Here is a 20997-nt window from a genome sequence, read left to right as displayed (position 1 = left end):
AACTAAAACAGGAAGTGAAGCTACCCAGACATGAGTGGGATTTCTAAGTGGCGTGGGAATAAGGGTTGTTCTCAGGATCGTGAAAAGTAATTTTTATATGGTCATCATACAAATGTAAAAGCATCTGATTACTCATATAAGTGGCACTAAGGGAGGAAAAAAAAGATGCAAACTAAGATACATGCATCAAATTAGCCATTCAACAGTAAAGGATGATGTGGTCAGTATCATTAACTGAATTTAGTCCTATCCTTTAAAAAATATATATATTTAATATTCAGAATGATTAATCCGTATGCATGTTCAGAAAAGTGCAGTGGTACAAAAAACCCTGTAAGCATGTACACAGAGTTCCAATTTATCAAACTCATAACTTACTACAAAACTGTCCCAGAGGAACTCTTGCACAGAATGTGAATATTATTTCCAAAATGTATATTTTAGAAATGTCCTGTCTGGGGCTCAGCAAGTTAAGCCTCTGCCTTTAGCTCAGGTCATGATCTCAGGGTCCTGGGATGGAGCCTGGCATCAGGCTCTCTGCTCAGCAGGGAGTCTGTTTCCTCCTCTCTCTCTGTCAAATAAATAAATAAAATCTTTAAAAAAAAAAAGTCCTATCTGGACAAAAGGTAATTTCTTATCAATTCCTATTTTTTTTTTTTTAAGATTTATTCATTATTTTCAGGGGTGAGGGACAGAATAAGAGGGAGAGAGAAAGAATCCTCAAGCAGACACCCCACCAAGCATGGAGCCTAGTGGTAGGACTTGATCCCATGACTTTGAGGATCATGACCTGAGCTGAAATCAAGAGTAAGACGCTTAACTGACTGAACCACCCAAGCACTTCACTTTCAATCCCTATTGAATAAATGCTTTTAATAAGAAATATAATGGACTTAAATATTAGTGATTTTTACTTAAATATGAAGAATTACCTTCTCACATTGTAGTTCATGCTCCTTCAAGATAAAAATTCCTTGATATGGAATATATTGTAATGATATGGATGCTTTTTTGCTTCTCAAAACACAAGAGTTAATACTTAGAGACTGTCCGTCTTCAAAGTGTCACCAAAAAAAAAAAAAAAACAAAATAAACTGTGTATATATGTAAAAAAAATACATACCTTAAAAAGGAAATTTTCTAGTACATAAAAGATTACAACAATGTTGCCAGTTTATCTGTTGTTTATATGAAGAATAAGAAGTTTGCCAAGAGGCATAAGACTCATTCCTTTAAATGCTCTTAAAACACAAAGAGCCACATATCCTAGAATAGGCAATTGTCTGGAAGCGTGGGATAAGATGTCTTGGACTCCAGTTATTTTAAACTTAAATTAATAAGGAAGGAATATCCTATACAATATAGCAAGGAAGCCAGCAAAATTACAAAAAGGATGAAGATCTTTATGAATGGTGAGGGTGTGATTTCTAGAATATAAAAGTTAAAAAAGCAAAGTACAGAAAGGTGCTTCCTGTCAGCACCTTTTTATAAGAAAAAGGAGAACCAACCATACCTTCTCTTTTGTTAGAAGGATAAATCAGGAACAATGAAAATGCTGATCAATGGAGGACAGGTGGCGAGCAAGATTTCTAAGTGCACCTTTTTATAGAGTTTCCAAGTTTTAACCATGTCAATGTCTTACATTTTCAAAAAACAAAATTAACAAGGAGCAAAAGACTAAGATTGAATATAAGCAAAGAAAATGGATCAAAGTGGTAATATAAATAAGGAAAACTAATTCTAGCAACTTTTCAATACATTATCTTGGCCGTGAAATGATAGTGGGATATATGCAAAGATTAATGAAGTGCCAAGAGATCTTAAACTTTACTCGGTTTATGGATGGTTCTATCACGACGTCATAATTTTTTTAAAAAAATATGTGTTATATATGGTAAAGCAAGTAAACATAAGGATAGCATAGTGAATCATGAGGAACCAAGATTTTCCTCCCTTCCCCTATGATCCTCGGTTTTGTTTCTTAAATTCCGCATATGAATGAGACAAAATCGGTGAGAGAGAGACAAATCGTAAGAGACTCTTAATCGTAGGGGATGCCGGAGGGGATAGGGTCAGGGAGGGGGTGACTGGCTGATGGGCATTAAGAGGGGCAGGTGATGTTATGAGCACCGGGTGTGGTGTCGTATAAGACTGATGAATCACTGAACTCTACCCCTGAAATTAATAATACACTATATGTTAATTAACTGAATTTAAATTTTAAAAATAATAAAATTTTTAAAAATCATTTAAAAAAAAAAGAGGTGAGCACGAGAGTTCTGGCGATGGATGGTAGCACATTGTAGGTGTATTTAGTATCACCAAACTGTACACTGGTTACGATGACCGATTTTGTGTCTATCTGTACAACAATAAAAAACTGGGAAAAAATATTTTAAAAAGGAACCAAGATTTTCACTCTAAGAGATAAAAGATCAATACTTCAGAAGTGAAATTAAAAAAAATATATACGCATGTGACCCCACATGAATGCCCAGCTCTCGGAAGGGACTTACTTCCTGGCAGTACTGCAGGATATCCTCCTTGGTGCCAATGCAGGTTTTGGTCCCTGAAGGATCGGACTCCCACTTTCCATTTTGCACGTTCATGTGCATGTTCAGTTTGCCGCAGAACACGGCAACCTGAGGTTCTGCCAGCAGACCGGCATTGCCATCAGTGGGCACCTAAAAAAAAAAAAAAAATAAGTTCAGGTTAGTTACACAAATGCACAGCTCTGGGGAAGAGGTTGGGGAAGGGTTGTAAAGAGGAACATGGCATGCAGCAATACCAAAAATAGTTCATTTTCACTTCCAGAAATTCCCGCAAGTAGGAATTAGCTCTGCCGTCCACGTTCCGTTGAGTGTCACGTAGGCTAATACATCTCCAACCACCTATAGTACTGTGCTTTTTTAAAATGTCGAAATACAGGCATTAACAATACTGAGAAGAATTTATTCATTGAAAAGTTTATGCAATCCCCCGTAACAGATTCTACAGTGCCTACTGAAAGGTTCTGAAAATAAAATAAGGTGTTTTTCTGAAATAAAAATAATCACTCTGGAGGAAACCATATTCTCATAATAGCCTCCAACTGACTCACGCAAAGAACAATGCCAACTCCCTGCTGGATGACCAAGTCTAAGAGGAAGGTTGCACGGTGCCTCCCAGAGCTGAGGGCATGGAGTTAGCGTACCTTCTTAGCCAGCAACTGACATCATTATTTTCTAAACACTAAAATTACTGTAGAATTTACCATGCACAAATATGGTAGCATGTTGGCCATTCCACTGGTTTTCCTCAGAATATTCCCTGGTTATCATTCTCAGCTTTTTTTTATATATATATATATATATATAAGACTTTATTTATTTGAGAGACAGGAAGCATGAGAGCAGGAGCAGGGGGGAGGGGCCGTGGGAGAGGGAGAAGCAGACTCCCCGCTGAGCAGGGAGCTTGACTTGGGGCTTGATCCCAGGATCATGACCTGAATAGAAGGTAGTTGCTTAGCCAACTGAGCCACCCAGGCACCCCATCACTCTCTCAGCTCTTAAGAACAGGGTAAGGGTGCTGGCGTCTCACCTCCCCATGCACACTGTGAGGATGCGGCAAGGTCTCTTTCCCAGAGTCCATCCGCTGTGTGCTAAGCTCCTAACAGGTCCTAGCTAGTACTGTCACAGGCAGTATACCATTTCACCGACAGAACTGAAAAGGTTGCCTTTCTGTATTTCCAAACCCTTCTGTGAATAGATACTACCTTTCTAGAAGTGTTTTTCAAATTTTACTTAATGGGTTCTGATGTGTCAAAAGATTTTAAAAAATCAACAAGAGATAAAAGAATAAATCCACAGGAGTAAAAGCGTTATTGGAAAGCAGGGAATCAAAAGACACATTAAGCAAAGTAATTCCTCCTTTGTTAAAGCCAGCCGCTGAGGAAATGGGTGATAGCCATGTCAAGAAGAGTACACTTCCACCAGAAGCCATTCATACCATCGAGAACTAGATGATTCTATAATAAAGTGTATCATTTCTAAAAATTGTTCACAGGAGGGAATAAAAAACAAAACACTAAAATTGCACTGAGATTTCAGTTAAGAAATAGCTTCTTGACATTTCTTCCCACAGAAATGTAAAAATAGATCAAACATCTGTCCATTCTAGTCAGCTTCGTATATATTTTGTCCAACCACAGCAGATTTATGTCGTTAAAAAAAAACAAAAACAACAAAAAAAAGCTGAGACCTGTCACAGATCCAATTCTACTTATTAAGTATATTATAAAGGTATACTGAACAACATTCTGCCTCTCCATCTCCAGATGTAACAGAGTAGCTGAAACCACAGTATTAGGTCGTCAGCAGGAATCAACAAAAATAGTCGGGACCCCTTGACTCCCCAGTCTGGGCCCCTTGCCACCTCCTACAATTTCCAAGCCAGAACCTGGGCATCTCATTTTCTAATAGATGAAAAAACCAGCCTAGGCAGAATGCTCCACAAACAAGTGTCACAGCTTTTTTGAGGGAACAGGAGGAAATTCAATGCCTTGATTCTAAAAAATCAGAATACAAATTTTGTCAATTTTATTGAAATAAGCAGTGGGACAATAACTCTGAAAGAAAGTCAAATAATCATCAGATATCTATAGATAAGGTCCTATATGAGATTCTATAGAGGATATAAAAATATTTTTAATATATAAAATTTATTTATTTCAATGTAAAATATGAACCCTTGTCTTCAAGGAATTTATAGTCTAGTAATAAAATCACTACTGAATTCTCCATGATTACTTCATTCTGTTCAAATTCATTCCTTGTCCCAAAGATTTCCAGTCTTAGCATCTTGGTAACTTATCTCTTAGTGAACAGAAAGACTAATGGTCCCCCACCACAGTTGGTAATTATTTTATTGAATGAATTCCCCCCTTGGTAACTGAAAATGTCTCTGACCTCAAGATTCTCCCTGACCTGTTCACTACAGTTTTGTGAAATGCCCTTCATTCCATAACTTCCCTTCAAGGCACATTTAAGTGCCAGTTTCCCTCCCTGAGGCAGCCAGACTCCAAGAAGGCCTCCAAGGACCCCGGCCTCCGGGTGTTTAAGCTCCTGTCAGTGCTATCCCATAATGCATACAAGGTCTATCTGCACAACAAACAAAATAGGGCCAAAATGATATGTGACTTCCAAGGAAAGGTCATGAAAGGCACCAGGGTTTCTTCCTTGCTCTCTGGGATCCACTGTTTTTGGAGAGGTCAGCTGCTGTGCTGTGCAGACACAAAGGCTGGAGAGGCCCACAGAACGACATGAGGAACCACAGCCTCCTGTCAACAGAAATGTGAGTCAGCTTGGAAACATCCTACAGCCACATCAAGCCTTCAGGACCATAGCCCTTGGTGGCAGGACTGAAACCTGGAGTCAGAACCACCTGGATAGACACGCCCAAATTTGTGACCCACAGAAACTGAGATACTACATGGCTGTCATTTGAAACCATTGCATGTGGAGTGACCTGCTACCCAGCAACAGACAACTCGCATGCTTTTCCTTCTCCAACTCTGTAAGATGTCCACAAATAGCCTTTGATCTCTTCTACTTGAAAAATGCAAACAAGAGACAAAGGATTCCTCCTCTCTTTCATCCTCCAGAGCAGGGGGTCAGCAAATTTCTTCCGTTAGGGGCCAGATAGTAAATATTTTACGTGTTGTAAGCAAGATCTCTGCTGTGACTATTCTGCCCCACTGTTATAATAAAAAAGCAGCCTCAGACAACAGGCAAAATGGGTGTAGCTGTTTTTACAATAAAATTTTATTGACAAAGCAGGCGGGGGCCATCGTCTGCCTATCCCCCTTTTATCAACTGGTGATTTCAACACTCACTCACACCACCTTCTCACCTGCCTCTTAAGCCCCCTGCCATCTGGCTTACGTTCTACCCATCAACTCAGATTGCTTTCTCAAAGGTCACATTTGGCCTCTGGAGAAACCAAATAGGCTTTTTCTTCAGTACCTGCTGCTTTTCAACTTCTTTTTTTTTTTTTTTTAAAGATTTTATTTATTTATTTGACCGAGAGAGATCACAAGTAGGCAGAGAGGCAGGCAGAGAGAGAGAGAGAGAGGAGGAAGCAGGCTCCCCACTGAGCAGAGAGCCCGATGCGGGACTCGATCCCAGGACCCTGAGATCATGACTTGAGCTGAAGGCAGCGGCTCAACCCACTGAGCCACCCAGGCACCCTGCTTTTCAACTTCTTGGCCACACATGATTTCTTCCTTGGAAGTCTTTTCCCTTGGACTCTGTGGCAATGAAATACCGTGGCTCCCCTTACTCTGATTATCCCATTACCAACTCGCGATCCTTCAGTTTCATACTGGAAGACATTCCTAAAGATGGTGTGGGGGGCGGGGGGTTGCTTCTCTTTCACCTTCTTTAAAGAGTCTTCGAGATCTCACGCTTCCAACCCCTAGCTGTAGCGCGGCAACTCCAATGAAACCACCATAATAATCAATGGCAGCAAGTGACATTTCTTTTATCAGTAAGTTTGCCTATACAACACATGCTAGGCACTGAACTCGTTTTGGGGACAAAGCAGTAAATTAAGCCTTGCCCTTGCCTTGACAACAGGATGGCCAACCATCCCAGTTTGCCTGGGACAGAGGGGTTTCCAGGATGTGAGACTTCTTGCGCTGAAACCAGGAAATTCCCTGGCAAGCTGAGACAACTAGTCATCCCAGCTGACAAACACATCGAGGAAGTGTTTTCTTTCGTTCCTACCTTAATTTCTTTTTATTTCTTCCATTCTGCATTCTGTCATCCTCCCCTTTCCCTGACTTTACAGTTCCTTTGTGTCTGTTTGTACAAGCCCACTACTCAAATGGTGGTCATCTTTCTCACATCTCAAATGCATTGATTCTGGCCCTATCATATTACTGAAAAACATTTTTTTTTTTCCTAAGTAGGCTCCACACCCATCGTGGGACCCCAGTGTGGGGCTTGAACTCATGACCCTGTGATCAAGAGTTGGACATGGGTTGCCTGGGTGGTTCAGTTGGTTAAGCATCTGCCTTCTGTTCAGGTCATGATCCCAAGGTCCTGAGATCAAGTCCTATATTGGGCTCCCACCTCAGTGGGGAGTCTGCTTCTCCCTTTCCCCACCCCCTGTTCATGCTCTCTCTCTTTCAAATACATAAAATTTAAGAAGAAAAAAGAGAGAGAGAGAGTTGGATGCTTAACTGACTGGGCCAACCAGGTGCCCCTATTGGAAAACTTAAAAAAAAAAATTTTTTTTTTTAAGATTTTATTTATTTGTTTGACAGAGAGAGAGAGACAGCACAAGCAGGATGAGGGGCAGAGGGAGAAGCAGACTCCCGGCCAAGCAGAGAGCCCAATGTGGAACTCGATCCCAGGACCCTGGGATCATGACCTGAGTGGAAGGGAGACACTTAACCGACTGAGCCACCCAGGTGTCCCTGTAAAACATTTTTAATTGCCTTGTGATCTCTTCCTTTTAACAAGGGTAGTTAATACTAGAAGATCTATGTTTTAGTTCCTTTTGGATTTTTCACCAGATGAGATCTAACAGTAACTGAAAAATTAACTAGAGAGAATCATGATCATTAACACACTCCATTTTCTGGCAGTGGAAAATGCTTAATAGTTCAAACTTAGATTCCTCAATAATTAGGGCCAATTATTACACTAAAAATTATAAAATTGGCTGTATGTATACATCTGTTATATATGACATTATAAGAGCCTCTTCATAAATTAATACTTAATTCACAGAAACACGTTTCTCGGGCAGAAATTCTTTCTCAAACCTATACCAGCTGTGTACAAGATCACAGCAATTAGCTGGAAGATGCAAATTGAACAAGAAGCTTTTCTCTTTTTACTGAAGCCCACCTGCAAAGAATTCTGTTTTAAGTAACATTCCTAGCTCAGTCAACTTAAAAAAAAAAAAAAAAAAAAAAAAAAAGAAAGAAAGAAAAAAGAAAACCCACAAGGATCTTCACCTGCATCAAATAAGGGTTTTTAGAAACAAAGCAACAAAGCCCTGGGTTGCTACAAGCAGCCCCCTCTTTGGCACAGAGCCAGAAGAAAACCATCACCAGTCAAGGTGGTCACACAGGAGATAATATGCAGCCATCATCCAAGGGCCTGACAGTTTTATTCAAACCCTTTTTTCCCGAATGCAGCCTTAAAGAAATGCTTAATAAATCATATGCAGGGTCTGATGCAAGACTGTTAATGTGGACACTCTTAAAACCGAAATCTTTGGGTCCTAGGGTAAAATCTTGAGTGTGATAGAAATTTGCTGCCAATTAAAATGCGTACTCTCTCAAAGTCTTCCTAAAGAGAATTATTCCTAACTTTTCAAAAACATTTCTCCTTTTAACAGAAATTTGCAATGTAAAACGTCAGTAGATGGGAAACAGAGCCACTTAAGTAACCACCGCATTTTAATTTTACTTTCAGCTTAAAGCCATGTGAGGTAACGTAAGGTTACTTGGCAGAAACGCAAGACAACACCTAAAAGATTGGAACCCTGGCATAACTGGCCATTCACGGTGCGTGTGTTTCTGAAAGAGTGAAAATGAAGATAATTCTTGTAAACGGAATGACTTTCCACTGACATCATAAGACCAGAGATGCTTTCCCATGGGAAAACAGTGTTCAGTGACAATGAACAAAATAAGCGGCTAAAACAATGGAGCATCCACACATTGCCTCCAAAGCAACAGCCTATTTATTACAGAATGCCCTGAACTACAGAGACCAAAACAGTGCACCTAAAAATGCTGTTCATCTTTTATAAATAATCCTTTGCTGCGAGAAAAATATTTTAGGGCCATAATATCTAGAGAACTGAAATGAAAATGGACTTTCCAAAGCAAGTTAGCTGGAAAACAGGCTTTACAAGGGCTTAAGGGGAAATTAACATAAACAAAAATAAACATATATGCCTAATTGAAGCCCATCTGTGGAGCTGAACCTGAGACTTACACCGAGAATTGATGCACTTTACAAGGGCAAAACCAGCCTCTCCAACAAGTTCCCCTGCAGTCTTTTCACACTGGGTGTTCCCTTTCCCAAAAAAGTTTCTCTTTATTATCATCAAGGAGATCAAAATTCCTTATAGAGCAGGCTTGGCAGCATTCCTCCCACACAGTCCTGACTAAAAGGGAAAGGGAACAAGGAACGCTCTGTTTTGCTGGCTGAAAAGTCTCGCTTGGCAAAGAGAGGGCAAGGATCCATAGCTTAGCTGCATCCGTGGATTTATGTAATTTTAAGGTTCGTGGCTAATGAAAACCATCTGGTTTCTGCAGTTAAACGGGCTTCTCACTGGTCTGAATAGCTAGCCTCATACGGTAGAGTATATGGTATTATTTAATCAGTTCACAATTCCCGGGGTGGGGCCAGATTCTTACATGGTATCTTTTTAAAAGCACACCTGGTATTATTTCTATCACACTCAAGATTTTCTCACATAAATACCTTTTACTTGGGCATAACTCAAATGTACCCCACAAAAACGCTTTTAAATTTACTTTTAAGACATTTGGGTTTTCCAATTTCAGTGTAATTGTTCTCTAGACTCACAATCTAGAAGATCTGAGAGTGAACTCCTTTCAAGGGGAAACTGCAGTACATTAACGCTTAACATAAATTTTCTTTCTCCAAAGAAAAAGACTGACTGACTGTAAGGTTTCCCTTAACATCTTTCTCCCCTCCCCCAAATATCACGAGCAGAAACATAACATCTGCAATTGCCCATTTTGTATCTAGAACAGGGCAACAAATTAAAATTAGAATCCCAGAATGGAAGAATCGGTAAAACATCCATTCCAACTCTAAGGAGAAGGAAGAGGCTCTGGTAAGGATTCGTCCAAGGCCACAATATTAAGAAGAGGTAGAGGTGGGAAGTGGACCTACGCCATTAATGGTTTTGTACACACGACCAGACGACTATCAAAACAGAAAACTGCGATTTCCCTAGGTTTTGCCATCCGTGTGTGGATGCATGTATTTACAGAGAAAAGAATGGAGAGGCTAGTCAAAGCATACAGAAATGTGATTATAGAAATTGTACACAGTTTCAATTTATCCGTGTGGAGGGCTGGCCTTCTTCATTACACCTGCTACTTGGGGCACACTTATTTCAGATCTTGAGTTTTAGGCTAAAGTGCCCCGAGATTTGCCACAAGAGTGAGTAAAGAGAAAAGATTCCTTTTGAGAACTAATCCATATATTTCGCTCCTTGAAATCGGACGTTCTTTTTGAGCACTGTTGACTTGGCTCAAATGACAAGTTTGCCTTCCTTGAATACATGCTCTCTGCTGGTATCGACCAAGTGAATGCTTGTATGAGGACTCGGAAAATGGAGACCACACCAGTGGCCGGGGCCCACAGCATAAATCTAAACCTACATCAGCCTGCGCTTCAGGGAAACACCTGTCAAGAAATTTTAATGGTCACCAATCGCAATGTGTTAACTGAGCTGTAGCAGGTTTACCTTACTCTAGAAAATAGGACCTACTAGCTTTATAAGGAAATCTCCCACGTCCCAGCCAATTATGCCCCTGTTTCTGCATTGCCTTTTCCAAAGCTCTTTAAAACTCTTCTTCCCCCAACTCCCTGGGGAACACTATTCCACTGCTTGTGGGGCACTGGGCTCCCCCAGTTCATGGCTGTTTTCTCTTGAATGAAGGATAGCAAACTTGTAACTTAAATTGAGTTTTGTCCTTTGACAATATCAAGTTTTTCTTTCTGCTCAGAAGACAGATACTCTATTTTTTTTTTGCTTTAATTTTTTATTATTATTTTTTTTTTTTTTTTTAATAAACATATAATATATTTTTATCCCCAGGGGTACAGGTCTGTGAATCGCCAGGTTTACACACTTCACAGCACTCACCATAGCACATACCCCCCCCCAATGTCCATAACCCTACCACCCTCTCCTGACCCCCCAACCCCCAGCAACCCTCAGTTTGTTTTGTGAGATTAAGAGTCACTTATGGTTTGTCTCCCTCCCAATCCCATCTTGTTTCATTGATTCTTTTCCTACTCCCCAAACCCCCCACGTTACATCTCCATTTCCTCTTATCAGAGAGATCATACAATCGGTGGAAAACAGATATTCTAAAGCAGACCCCAAACTCCTTCCATTTCATAACAAGTCCAGTAAATAATTCTTGCTGCTGGTGGCCAGTAGGATATCAAGAGCTCTCTCAACAGAAACCTTTGTTCCTCAACACCCATAAAATTAAATTACCAATGTTTACAGCATGAATTTTAGACAGGCCTAAGAAAGAGTGATGTCCACTGCCCAGAACAGATATAAAATCTAAAACTGGAATTGAAAAAAATAAAGTCTCAGAGATGGCAAAACTATATGCCTAAACTATGTGCTTAAACTATATGCCTAAAAATCTTTATCTAAAAATCTTTATCATATCTTTAAACTATTTTGACTCTCTCAGCATTGCTAGCTCATCGGCCTCGACCTTGTGCACGGGGAGATAGGAAACGAGTTAAGGGCAAAAATCAAAGCATCTACTTAGGGCTTTCCTTTCATGATCTCATTTGATTCTGAGAAAAAACAAGATAAGTCACTTCCTCATCTACTTAAATAATCAGAAAGATTCAAAATCTGCCTAGGACTCTAATCACAGCTGTTACTCTAAAACCTATGCTTGCTTTTTTCTTACTGAGCCAGCCGGTATTCCTTCTCTTAGTTCTTAACCTTTTTTATTCTTCAGTCTTGAATATTATTTTCAAATAACTTCTTCCCACTATGGTCGTAATATTTTGCAGTTCTTTGTTTCTGGCTTTATAAAATACTATTTTTAGGGATGCTTAGGTGGTTCAGTCGGTTGACTGTCTTCGGCACAGGTTATGATCACAGGGTCCTAGGATGGAGTCCACACCAGGCTTCCTTACTCAGCAGGGAGCCTGCTTCTGTCTCTGCCTGCCACTCTCCCCTGCTTGTACTCTCTCCTCTCTCTCTGGCAGGTAAATAAATAAATAAATAAATAAAATCTTTAAAAAATAAGTAAAAAAATATTATTTTTAGAGGAAGTAAATAAAAGAGGAAGCAGACCTATAGTTGAAATGTTTAATCTGCATTTCTTAAATTTAAATCACTAGATGTTCACTGGGTGTTATGTACAACTAGTGAATCATTGAACATTACATCAAAAACTAAGGATGTACTATGTGTTGGCTAACTGAATTTAAATTAAAAAAACTAAAAATCAATCAATCAATGAATCAATCACTAGAGGTTAACAACCTAGTAAAGTTTGGTGGCTTTCTCTTTAAGAAATCTCCCCTGAAATGCAAATGAAAACTTTCTCCTATATTTGTTCTTTCCTTAAATTAGAAGTAGCGAATTGAATCTGCAAAGCAGGGGTCTAGAATCACCAACATTCCAACTGTTAACCCATGTTCATTAATCCTTACACCTTACTTAATCTGTATTTTCAGGGATATATGCATATATCTCTCTCTATAAACATACCATACAGGTAGTTAGTAATGTAATAAACATGTGTGCATACACATGGGGGTTTACTGGTAAAGAGTAAGCAAATTTCAAATGAAGGTGTTTTGTTAAAATCTCATTCTAGAGTTAATGCATTTAAGTCATATTGCTAACAAGCTGGAGAACCTAGAAATTGGGTTTCCCAGAAATCCTGTTTTTTTTTTTTTTTTTTTTTTTAAGATTTTATTCATTTACTTGACAGAGAGAGAGAGATCACAAGTAGGCAGAGAGGCAGGCAGAGAAGAGGGAGAAGCAGGTTCCCTGCTGACCAGAGAGCCCGATACGAGCAGGACCCTGAGATCATGACCTGAGCAGAAGACAGAGGCTTAACCCACTGAGCCACCCAGGCGCCCCAGAAATGCTGGTTTGAATGGCATCCACTGTGAAAAATTTTGATAATAACAAATGAACAATTTTCCTGTGTAATTTCTGCAAGTTCTGACAGCCAGGACAGATTAGCATTCAGTACACAAAGCAACCCAGAAAAATTCAAATTCCATTACTCCTCTCCATTTTATTTATTTATTTATTACTCCTCTCCATTTTAGACACAGGAACAATTCCACAGGTGTTCAGTTTCTGAAGTTTTATTATTTCCTATCAAATCTGGCCAACCTCAGCCAAGATCAGTGAATCCAGAGGCCTGGGAACTACCATAATCGGTTATTATTTTAAGCCACTAAATTTTCAGGGTGGATTGTAGCTTTGTGTCATTGCTGTAGCAAGGCAAACTAATACAGGTATGTATCTGATAAAAATACTAAAGTACTAAGTAATAGAATCAGAACTCAGAATTATTTCAGAAGGTAGAAATTTTTTCAAATTGAAATTTTTTAAGTATATATAATATCCTGTATTTTGCCTGAAATAATTCTTTGAAGCAGGACAGAACAGGAAAGGCACAGCTGGGTAGCAGTTCCATAAACAAAACAAAACAAAACAAAAAAAAACAAACAAAATAAAAAAAAATAAACCTTCCAAAGGCTTTAAGAGATGAAAATAAAAGGAAAAAATATAATAAAGGCAATGTACTCTTATGTTTTACAAATACAAGGCTCCACATGATCATGGGAAATCCTGTTGATGCCAAATTACATCCTCAAAGATGTATTAACATTTTTTTAAGAGTTTTTCTTTTTTTAATATTTTTATTTATTTGACAGTCAGAGATCACAAGTAGGCAGAGAGGCAGGCAGAGAGAGAGGGAGAAGCAGGCTCCCCGCTGAGCAGAGCTTGATGTGGGGTTCCATTCCAGGACCCTGGGACCATGACCTGAGCTGAAGGCAGACGCTTTAGCCCACTGAGCCACCCAGGCACCCCAAGAGTTTTTCACTTTTAAGTAATCTCTATGCGCAACGTGGGGCTCGAACTTACAACCCTGAGATCAGGAGCTGCACGTTCTACTGAGTGAGGCAGGCAGGCGGTTCTGTAGTCACATTTTTAGATAAACACTAAAGAAACTAAAGAAAGGTTATCTTGGAGGGTATGAAACTGAATAAAGGAAACCTCATTTAAAACGGAGTCAGAAGGCCAGAAGGGGGAGCTCTAACACCCCCTCCCCCCACCCCCCACTCTTCACTTGCATCCCCATCAGGAAGAAGCCTATTTTGCTACTCCAGCAGGAAACAGAATTTCTCCTCACCCAGCAACAAGGTCAGCCAATAGGAAAATTCCACACCTCAGCCAATGAGAAACCATCACCACTCTGAGCTCTTGCATTCCTTCAAAGGACTTGTATTCAAAGCAGTCCCTCCCAACTTCCTCCTTTCCTCTAAAAGTAATGCTCCTGTCTTTTGATCTCCTTTGGTTTGCCAAAGCTTGTGTGTCCCAAGTTGCAATACCTCTGCTATTCCCACAAAACCCAGATGTGTTCATAAAATAACTGGTTGTTTTAATATAGGGTTGACAAAGGAGACAAAATTTTATCAGGCAACTTTAATGAAAATGAGAAAAAAGGAGAAAAAAACATCTGAAGGAAAATTTCAAGGGAAAGTCTCTAAATGCAAAAAAAAACAAAAAAAAAACAAAAAATGATGGAGAGTTGCTGAGAAAGAACATCCCGTCATGGAGACGGTGAGCACCTCCTCAAGGAGCCATGTAAGTGGATGGATAACCAGCTACCAGAGTTGCAGAGGAGGCTGCTCAACTGGGTGGGAAGTTGGAAGAGGTTCAAAGTTTTCAAAAGTTTAAAGCAGTGGGATCTTGTGCTCAAATAAAATTTGGTGTGAACCCCTCACAGCTGGGCATTCCCCCCTCAAAACCTGGATTTCCACCTCACACAGCTTGTCTAACACTGGTCTCTCCTAAAATTTGCTCTACTACTGTCTTTTCTATTGTTAGCCTATGGGCCTACTGCTCTCCACCTCAAACACCTTTGCTCCCGTCTGTCACTGGCATTCTTAACATAGTTCTCAAGAAAAGGACTACACTGTCGAGTACCCTGAAGCTGTACAATTAAGGGCGAACACTAGCTGTTTGAACTGAAGAACTGAATTTTTATTTGATTTCACTGTTATTAATGTAAATGTAAATTTATAAAGTCCGATTACTGAAAAATGTTTAAGCAAGTTTACAATTTGAATAAGCAGAGCCACTTTCTGGCTGTACATTTTATGAGCTCTTACAAAAAATTTTCTGATGAAAATTTAGTGTCCCAGTTGAGATTTTGATGACTTAGCAATTATATTGTAAGATACTTCAAAATTTTTATACGCTGAGTGGTAAGTGGGTTAAACTTAAAATATATTAAAATAAATTCCAATTGTTTCTGTACTTTTTATTTTAAAGATTTTATTTGTTTGTGTACTTTTTAAAAAATGTGGCTCCTAGAAAATTTTTAACTAAGCATGTGACTTACATTATACTTCTAATAGACAGCGCTCCCCTAAAACATGTCAGACAAAGGCAATACAGAATTTAAAATGTGGTAATAAATGTCCTTGTCAACATATTAGCCATTTGTCTCTCACCAATCTTACTGCACTCCTATTGCTTCTTTTCCGTCTTTCTTATCATCTCTTGGAAGTGAGTTCTTCAATTAGTTCAGCTGGCACAGACCAGCACATTTATGAGAAACCTGATAAATATTTGATAGGAGGTAGAGAATCAGATAAAACAATGGCTTAACTGTGGCACAAGAGCCACAGGCTCTTGGTTTTATCTCTTAGAGCTGAGAAACAAAGATCTGACTGGGGAAGGATAAGACGATGCTCCAAACACAGGCCCTTTTAAGCTTTTAAGATGATGGCAATCACCTGCTGCTATCTTTAAATCTGACTGATTCTGTGGGCTTCTACATTTTTCTTTCTTTTTCTTTAGATCTCTGTAAATGACAATCCGTTTAAATGGGCAGGTTTTTTAATTGAGTTAAATGTATTTTGTTTTCACTCAGTATGTTTTTAAAAGGAAAAATTTTAATGAAAACAGTCTAATGCTATTAATTAATCAATGCTCCTGCCTCCTATTTCACATGTGGCTGTGCAAATGCTAAATCTTATTCTAATTACACTCCTCCCAGCAAAGAACATGCAAACTGACCACAAAATACTCATGCTAAGATCATATCCCCCAGAGCAGTATGTGCTTGCTGAACACAAGCAGTGAGGCCACTGGCCACATGTAGCCCGGCTCAGCCCTCCGCAGGAGGTAGAGGTGTGTGCTGAAGAGGGTGGGGTGAGAAAACAGGATACAGAGTTCTGGGACAAGTACTTCTGTCATTTGATACCTCACGTTGAGATCCTACCAGATTTCTCCCACATGACACCAAATGATTTCTGAAGTTAAAGCCTCCATATCACCTGGGTTTAGCACACAGACAGAGCCAAGTAAAGCGTGTATTTATGAGCTCTAGACAGAATTTATCTCATTGATCTGGAACATACTGCCCCCCACATAATTTGCAAGCTGAATTGTTAGGATTGTTTCGGGGTCATTTCTCTTTTTAATACGAGGCTCTGATGTTGACCTGATATTTGAGATATCTCACTCATTACCTGGCAGATGCACTTATCTTTACCTTTTATTCAGTAGCATACTCCTCACAGGGCACCTGGGTGGCTCAGTCGGTTGGGCATCTGACTCTAGATTTCGGCTCAGGTCATGATCCCAGGGTTGTGGGATCAAGCTCTTCATCGGGCTCTGAGCTCAATGCAGAGTCTGCTCGAGAGTCTCTCTCTGCCTCTCCCTCCGCCCCTCCCTGCCCTTGCTCTCTCTGTCTCCAAAAATAAAGAAAATCTTTTAAAACATATACATCATAGTCATCACTAATCTAATGACACAGCTTTAAAACGGACTTTATCTGTAGCACCACAGTATTCTAGAGCAGAGGGCTTATATGCTAACATGCTTAAGGTACAAATAAGAGCATTTTAAAAGTTTAGTGTTGCCTTTTCTATTTTTTTTCCTTTTATCACTGCAATCCTGACCCACTCATAATGCCCCACATAGATGAAACAGTCCCCAAGGATCCTTAGGGTAAAATGGAAAACAAGCTTCTAGAAGAGGTAGTGAGTTTACAAATGGAGTCAGTTTATCCTTTAATTAGAATCTGGACAGGAGGGCCACAGCCACACATCTGCATCCTCGAGTTACCCATACAACTTGGACTGGAGAGAAAAAGGGACATATTCCTCTAACCTCTGTCAGCCCAGAAATTCGTCTCTACTTTTCTTCACAGCTTCCACCAGGTTTTAGGCTTCAGGCCACTATGAACCAAACAGAGGCAGAGACACCAACAAGGCTAAACCAGGGAGAGGAGGGTAATGGGATCCCTAGGCTTGGGCTGTCCTGCGTGAGGGAGCCAGTATACACATCTGGGTCTGGTACGTTACAGATTATCCATATCCTTTCATGTCTTTACAATTTCTAGTGCTAAAGCGGTATGAAAATACTTACCAGGTTACAGACCCTTAGAAAAATGTGCATTTTGCTGGTAAGTCAAGATAGAATACTGTCCCTTCAATGTACATTAAAATCTGAGAGTGGCTCTCCGGGGGTCAGGGGTGCACACATCAACCTCAGAGCCCCTGCTAACCTCTCTAGGAAGTCATTTCCATCTGATTTCCTACTAGCTTGAGGTAGAGCAGCTCTGAACAGTCTCAGCTGGCCTGCCAGTAAAATTGCCAAATTTACAGGATTTGTATGTTTTAGCATGGGTTGAGCTTGTGTCTTATAAAATGGTACCAACTGGCCCTTGCCATTAGTAGACTGTTTTCAATGAACAACGAAGATCAGAAGTGGAAGAATGATAGTTAACAAATTTTATGAAAAGATTTCTAAAAAATTGTTGAAGCAGGTCACATTAAGTAAGGAGACCAGGCAAGCAGGAAGGAAAAGAAGAGGGACTAAAAGAATTTGCTCCATGAACGTTAATGGAGATAAAGGAGTTCAGATATTACCATTTACTTCTGTTCATACCACTTCCTACAGACACCCGTATACATACACTTTCATATTTACACATAGGTAAGAAACCACCTACAGTGTGTTGGACTGAAAAAGATTATAAATAAGTATTATATATGGGATAAGAGTTCAAATATCTTTATGTCAAGTGGCATCAAAGAATTCATGATCTTGAAACGTCACCTTTCTATTTTTAGAATATTTGTAGAACTATTTCAGGTGGAGAACATAAAGTACCTTATTTTTTAATATGCAGACAGGATATTTACATTATGTCCTTTGGTTTATTTCCTTTCAAAGTTGCATAATATTTACCAACTGTCTACTTTTCCTGTCTGCTTCAAACCCTCATGCTATTGTGTTTTTATTACTAGGACTTTTAGTATAGGAGAAAACCGCTTTCCAAATGTAATAGAAATTCAGAGAGAGTATTATGTGATGTGAGGAATCTGTGATAACATTCAAACAGCATTCCTGCTCATTGTTCAAACTGTATTCTGTTAACTTATCACTTTCAGTGTAAGCCAAGGTTGTTTCTTTTCCTCCAGGGTTTTAACACTGAAGAGTACTCAAGGTTTAAGTTTCAAGCTATTTGCTTGATAAGCAGAAGCAGATTATCCTTCTTCAGTAAGGCACCAAGCCTTTTCTCAAAGAAGCTTTCCCTTTCTGGAACTCTAGACTCACAATAAGAATTGTTCAAATTGCCTTTCCTATCAGAATAAAGACTATTACGAACTACAGTACCAGGAGAAAAAAATTCTGAAAGGAGGTTAACTGTGAAGACTATTTCTACTTTCTTGGCTATGTTAAAAAAAAAAAAAAATTGCAGAAACAAAAGCCCACGAACAAAAGAACATAAATGTCCATATTTGGGGTCTTACATTTCCACTTGTAATGTCAGTTTCAGTGACATAACATCTGAATGTTAGCTTCTCTATCTCTAAGTGGGAATAGCACCAACTATTCAATTTAGATCACAGATATGATCTAAATGAAGGCAACTGGACAGTGACGATGGCAAAAGCACGCGGGGTGCTCCCACAACGAGGGTGAGGCTGATGGTACCACCTGTAGGTACTCATCTAAGTTTTATCTGCTAAAGTAGAAGAAAACATAATGTCTACACAGGTTAGGTAGTGTGAACAAGGATTCCCAGTCTTTGCAAACAAGATGAGTTAAAGATCTTCTCTGAGGGATGCCTGGGTGGCCCAGTTGGTTGGACGACTGCTTTCGGCTCAGGTCATGATCCTAGAGTCCTGGGATTGAGTCCCACATCGGGTTCCCAGCTCCATGGGGAGTCTGCTTCTCCCTCTGACCTTCTTGCTCAGGCTCTCTCACTGCTTCTCTCTCAAATAAATAAATAAAATATTAAAAAAAAAAAAAAATCTTCTTTGACTTACAATGGAGTTACATCCCCATAAACCCATCGTTAATTGAAAACATCTTAAGTCAAAAATGCACTTAATACACCTAACCTACTGAACATCACAGCTTAGCCTAGCCGCCCTCACACTTACTTCCCTACAATTGGGCAAAATCATCTAACACAAGGCCCATTTTATAACAAAGTATCGAATACCTCATGTAGTTTCTTGAACGGGGTACTGAAAGCGAAAAACAGAATGGCTGTCAGCCTGTTGGTTGTTTACCCTCGTGATAGCGTTTTTTACCCCCCCCCCCATTGCGTTTTGCACCCTGGGGGCTATGGCTGCAACCACCGCCACCCAGCGTCAGGAGAGAGGACTGTACCGCAGATTGTGAGCGCAGGAAAACATCCAAATTTAAAAGTACCATTTTTACTGAATGCATCTCATTTTCATTTCTCGCCATCCTAACGTCACAAAATCCTAAACTGAACCATCCGTACTTCACTGTCTACTGACTGAAGACCCTCTTTGCTCATTGGTACTTGCCCCTCCTTCTCTCCCACTGCAAGCACTCAATAAGCATTTATGGAAAGCATTAGGGAATGCCTGGCATGAAAAATACAACAATCACCGGCATGTCGAAAATGTAATCATTGACAAAGGCGTGGAACGATACAAGACCAATTCCAACTCAGATACCCGTGGGTTTTTTTTCTACTGTGGGCACCAGAAGGGTAATTTCCTAATGCACAGAAAATAGAGCACCCACACCCCTGTCTTTACCAACTCTCAAATGTAGCTGGAGCCAGACTTGTTTGAGGAACTCAGGCTCCTCTTAGTAAAAACAAAACAACAGCATAAACCAAAAAACCCCAAAACCAAAAAGCAAAAACATGGTGCAAAAGGCAAGGGGGCTTGCGATCTATATGTCTCAATAACCTTCAGCGATAATTTCCTGACTTTTGGTAACACATTCCTGAGAGGAGCAGTATTTTGCAATTCAGGCAGCATTTAAAAAATATCAGATTATCTCACTAGACTCTTAGATTTGCACAAACAGTCAGGGCGGCCAGACTCCTTTAATAAAGCATCCAATCACCTATTTGAAACATTCCTGCAGCTGAAAGCCCTCAGCAGCATGAAGCTGATTCTCAGAGATTTCAGTGTAACCTAACACCGAAAGTGAAGGCTAGTGTAAAAAAATACACCTGAAAATATTACAAGGAAGAGACAGAAACTATTTGTTGAACGGCTAAGCAGAACAGCACATGCTGATGGCTATCAAACACTTGTCCTCACAGAGAAGGTTTCAGAGTTTGATTCCTGGGTTATGTTTCAGGAAAAGTTCTGGCTTGATGCCTTGTATGAAGACAAACATTTCCCAGGTACAGAATACATTCAAGCCTGGGGGTCGAGGGGTGACCCAAACATCTCAGACTTCCACGGACACAGAATGGTGCCCTGCTCGCTCGTAAAAGGTACTAAAGTGACAAAGAAGTAGCTGGTTTGATCTGGAGGAGGCAGAGATGGGTGGCAGCTGGCACAGAGCAGGCAGCCTGAAGACAGGAGCAGAAAATATCCATGGCATGAGTGTGGGGACAGCACAATTGAAAGGCAGGATAGGGTTAGGTACGAATGACCTTGAATTTGCAATAATGTCTATAGCCAAGGGGAGCTAACTGCCACC

The 20997-nt window shown here is 39.9% G+C and overlaps 1 protein-coding gene across 7 annotated transcripts in view; it reads right to left on the bottom strand.

Annotated features, from left to right (window-relative positions):
- Positions 1–20997, bottom strand: part of LOC101686001 (amyloid beta precursor protein) — a 262841-nt gene that overhangs the window by 200678 nt on the left and 41166 nt on the right. For all 7 annotated transcript variants that reach the window (XM_045085177.1, XM_045085178.1, XM_045085179.1 and 4 more), the window contains exon 2: positions 2517–2684. In XM_045085177.1, coding sequence (XP_044941112.1) covers positions 2517–2684 — 168 coding nt within the window. The remainder of the gene's footprint in view (positions 1–2516; positions 2685–20997) is intronic.

This window comes from Mustela putorius, unplaced genomic scaffold (genome assembly GCF_011764305.1).
Source record: "Mustela putorius furo isolate JIRA1106 unplaced genomic scaffold, ASM1176430v1.1 tig00000832_pilon_pilon_pilon, whole genome shotgun sequence".
Taxonomy (NCBI): Eukaryota; Metazoa; Chordata; class Mammalia; order Carnivora; family Mustelidae; genus Mustela; species Mustela putorius.
Note: the sequence above shows the minus strand (reverse complement) of the source record. Positions and strands in the feature narration are given on the sequence as shown.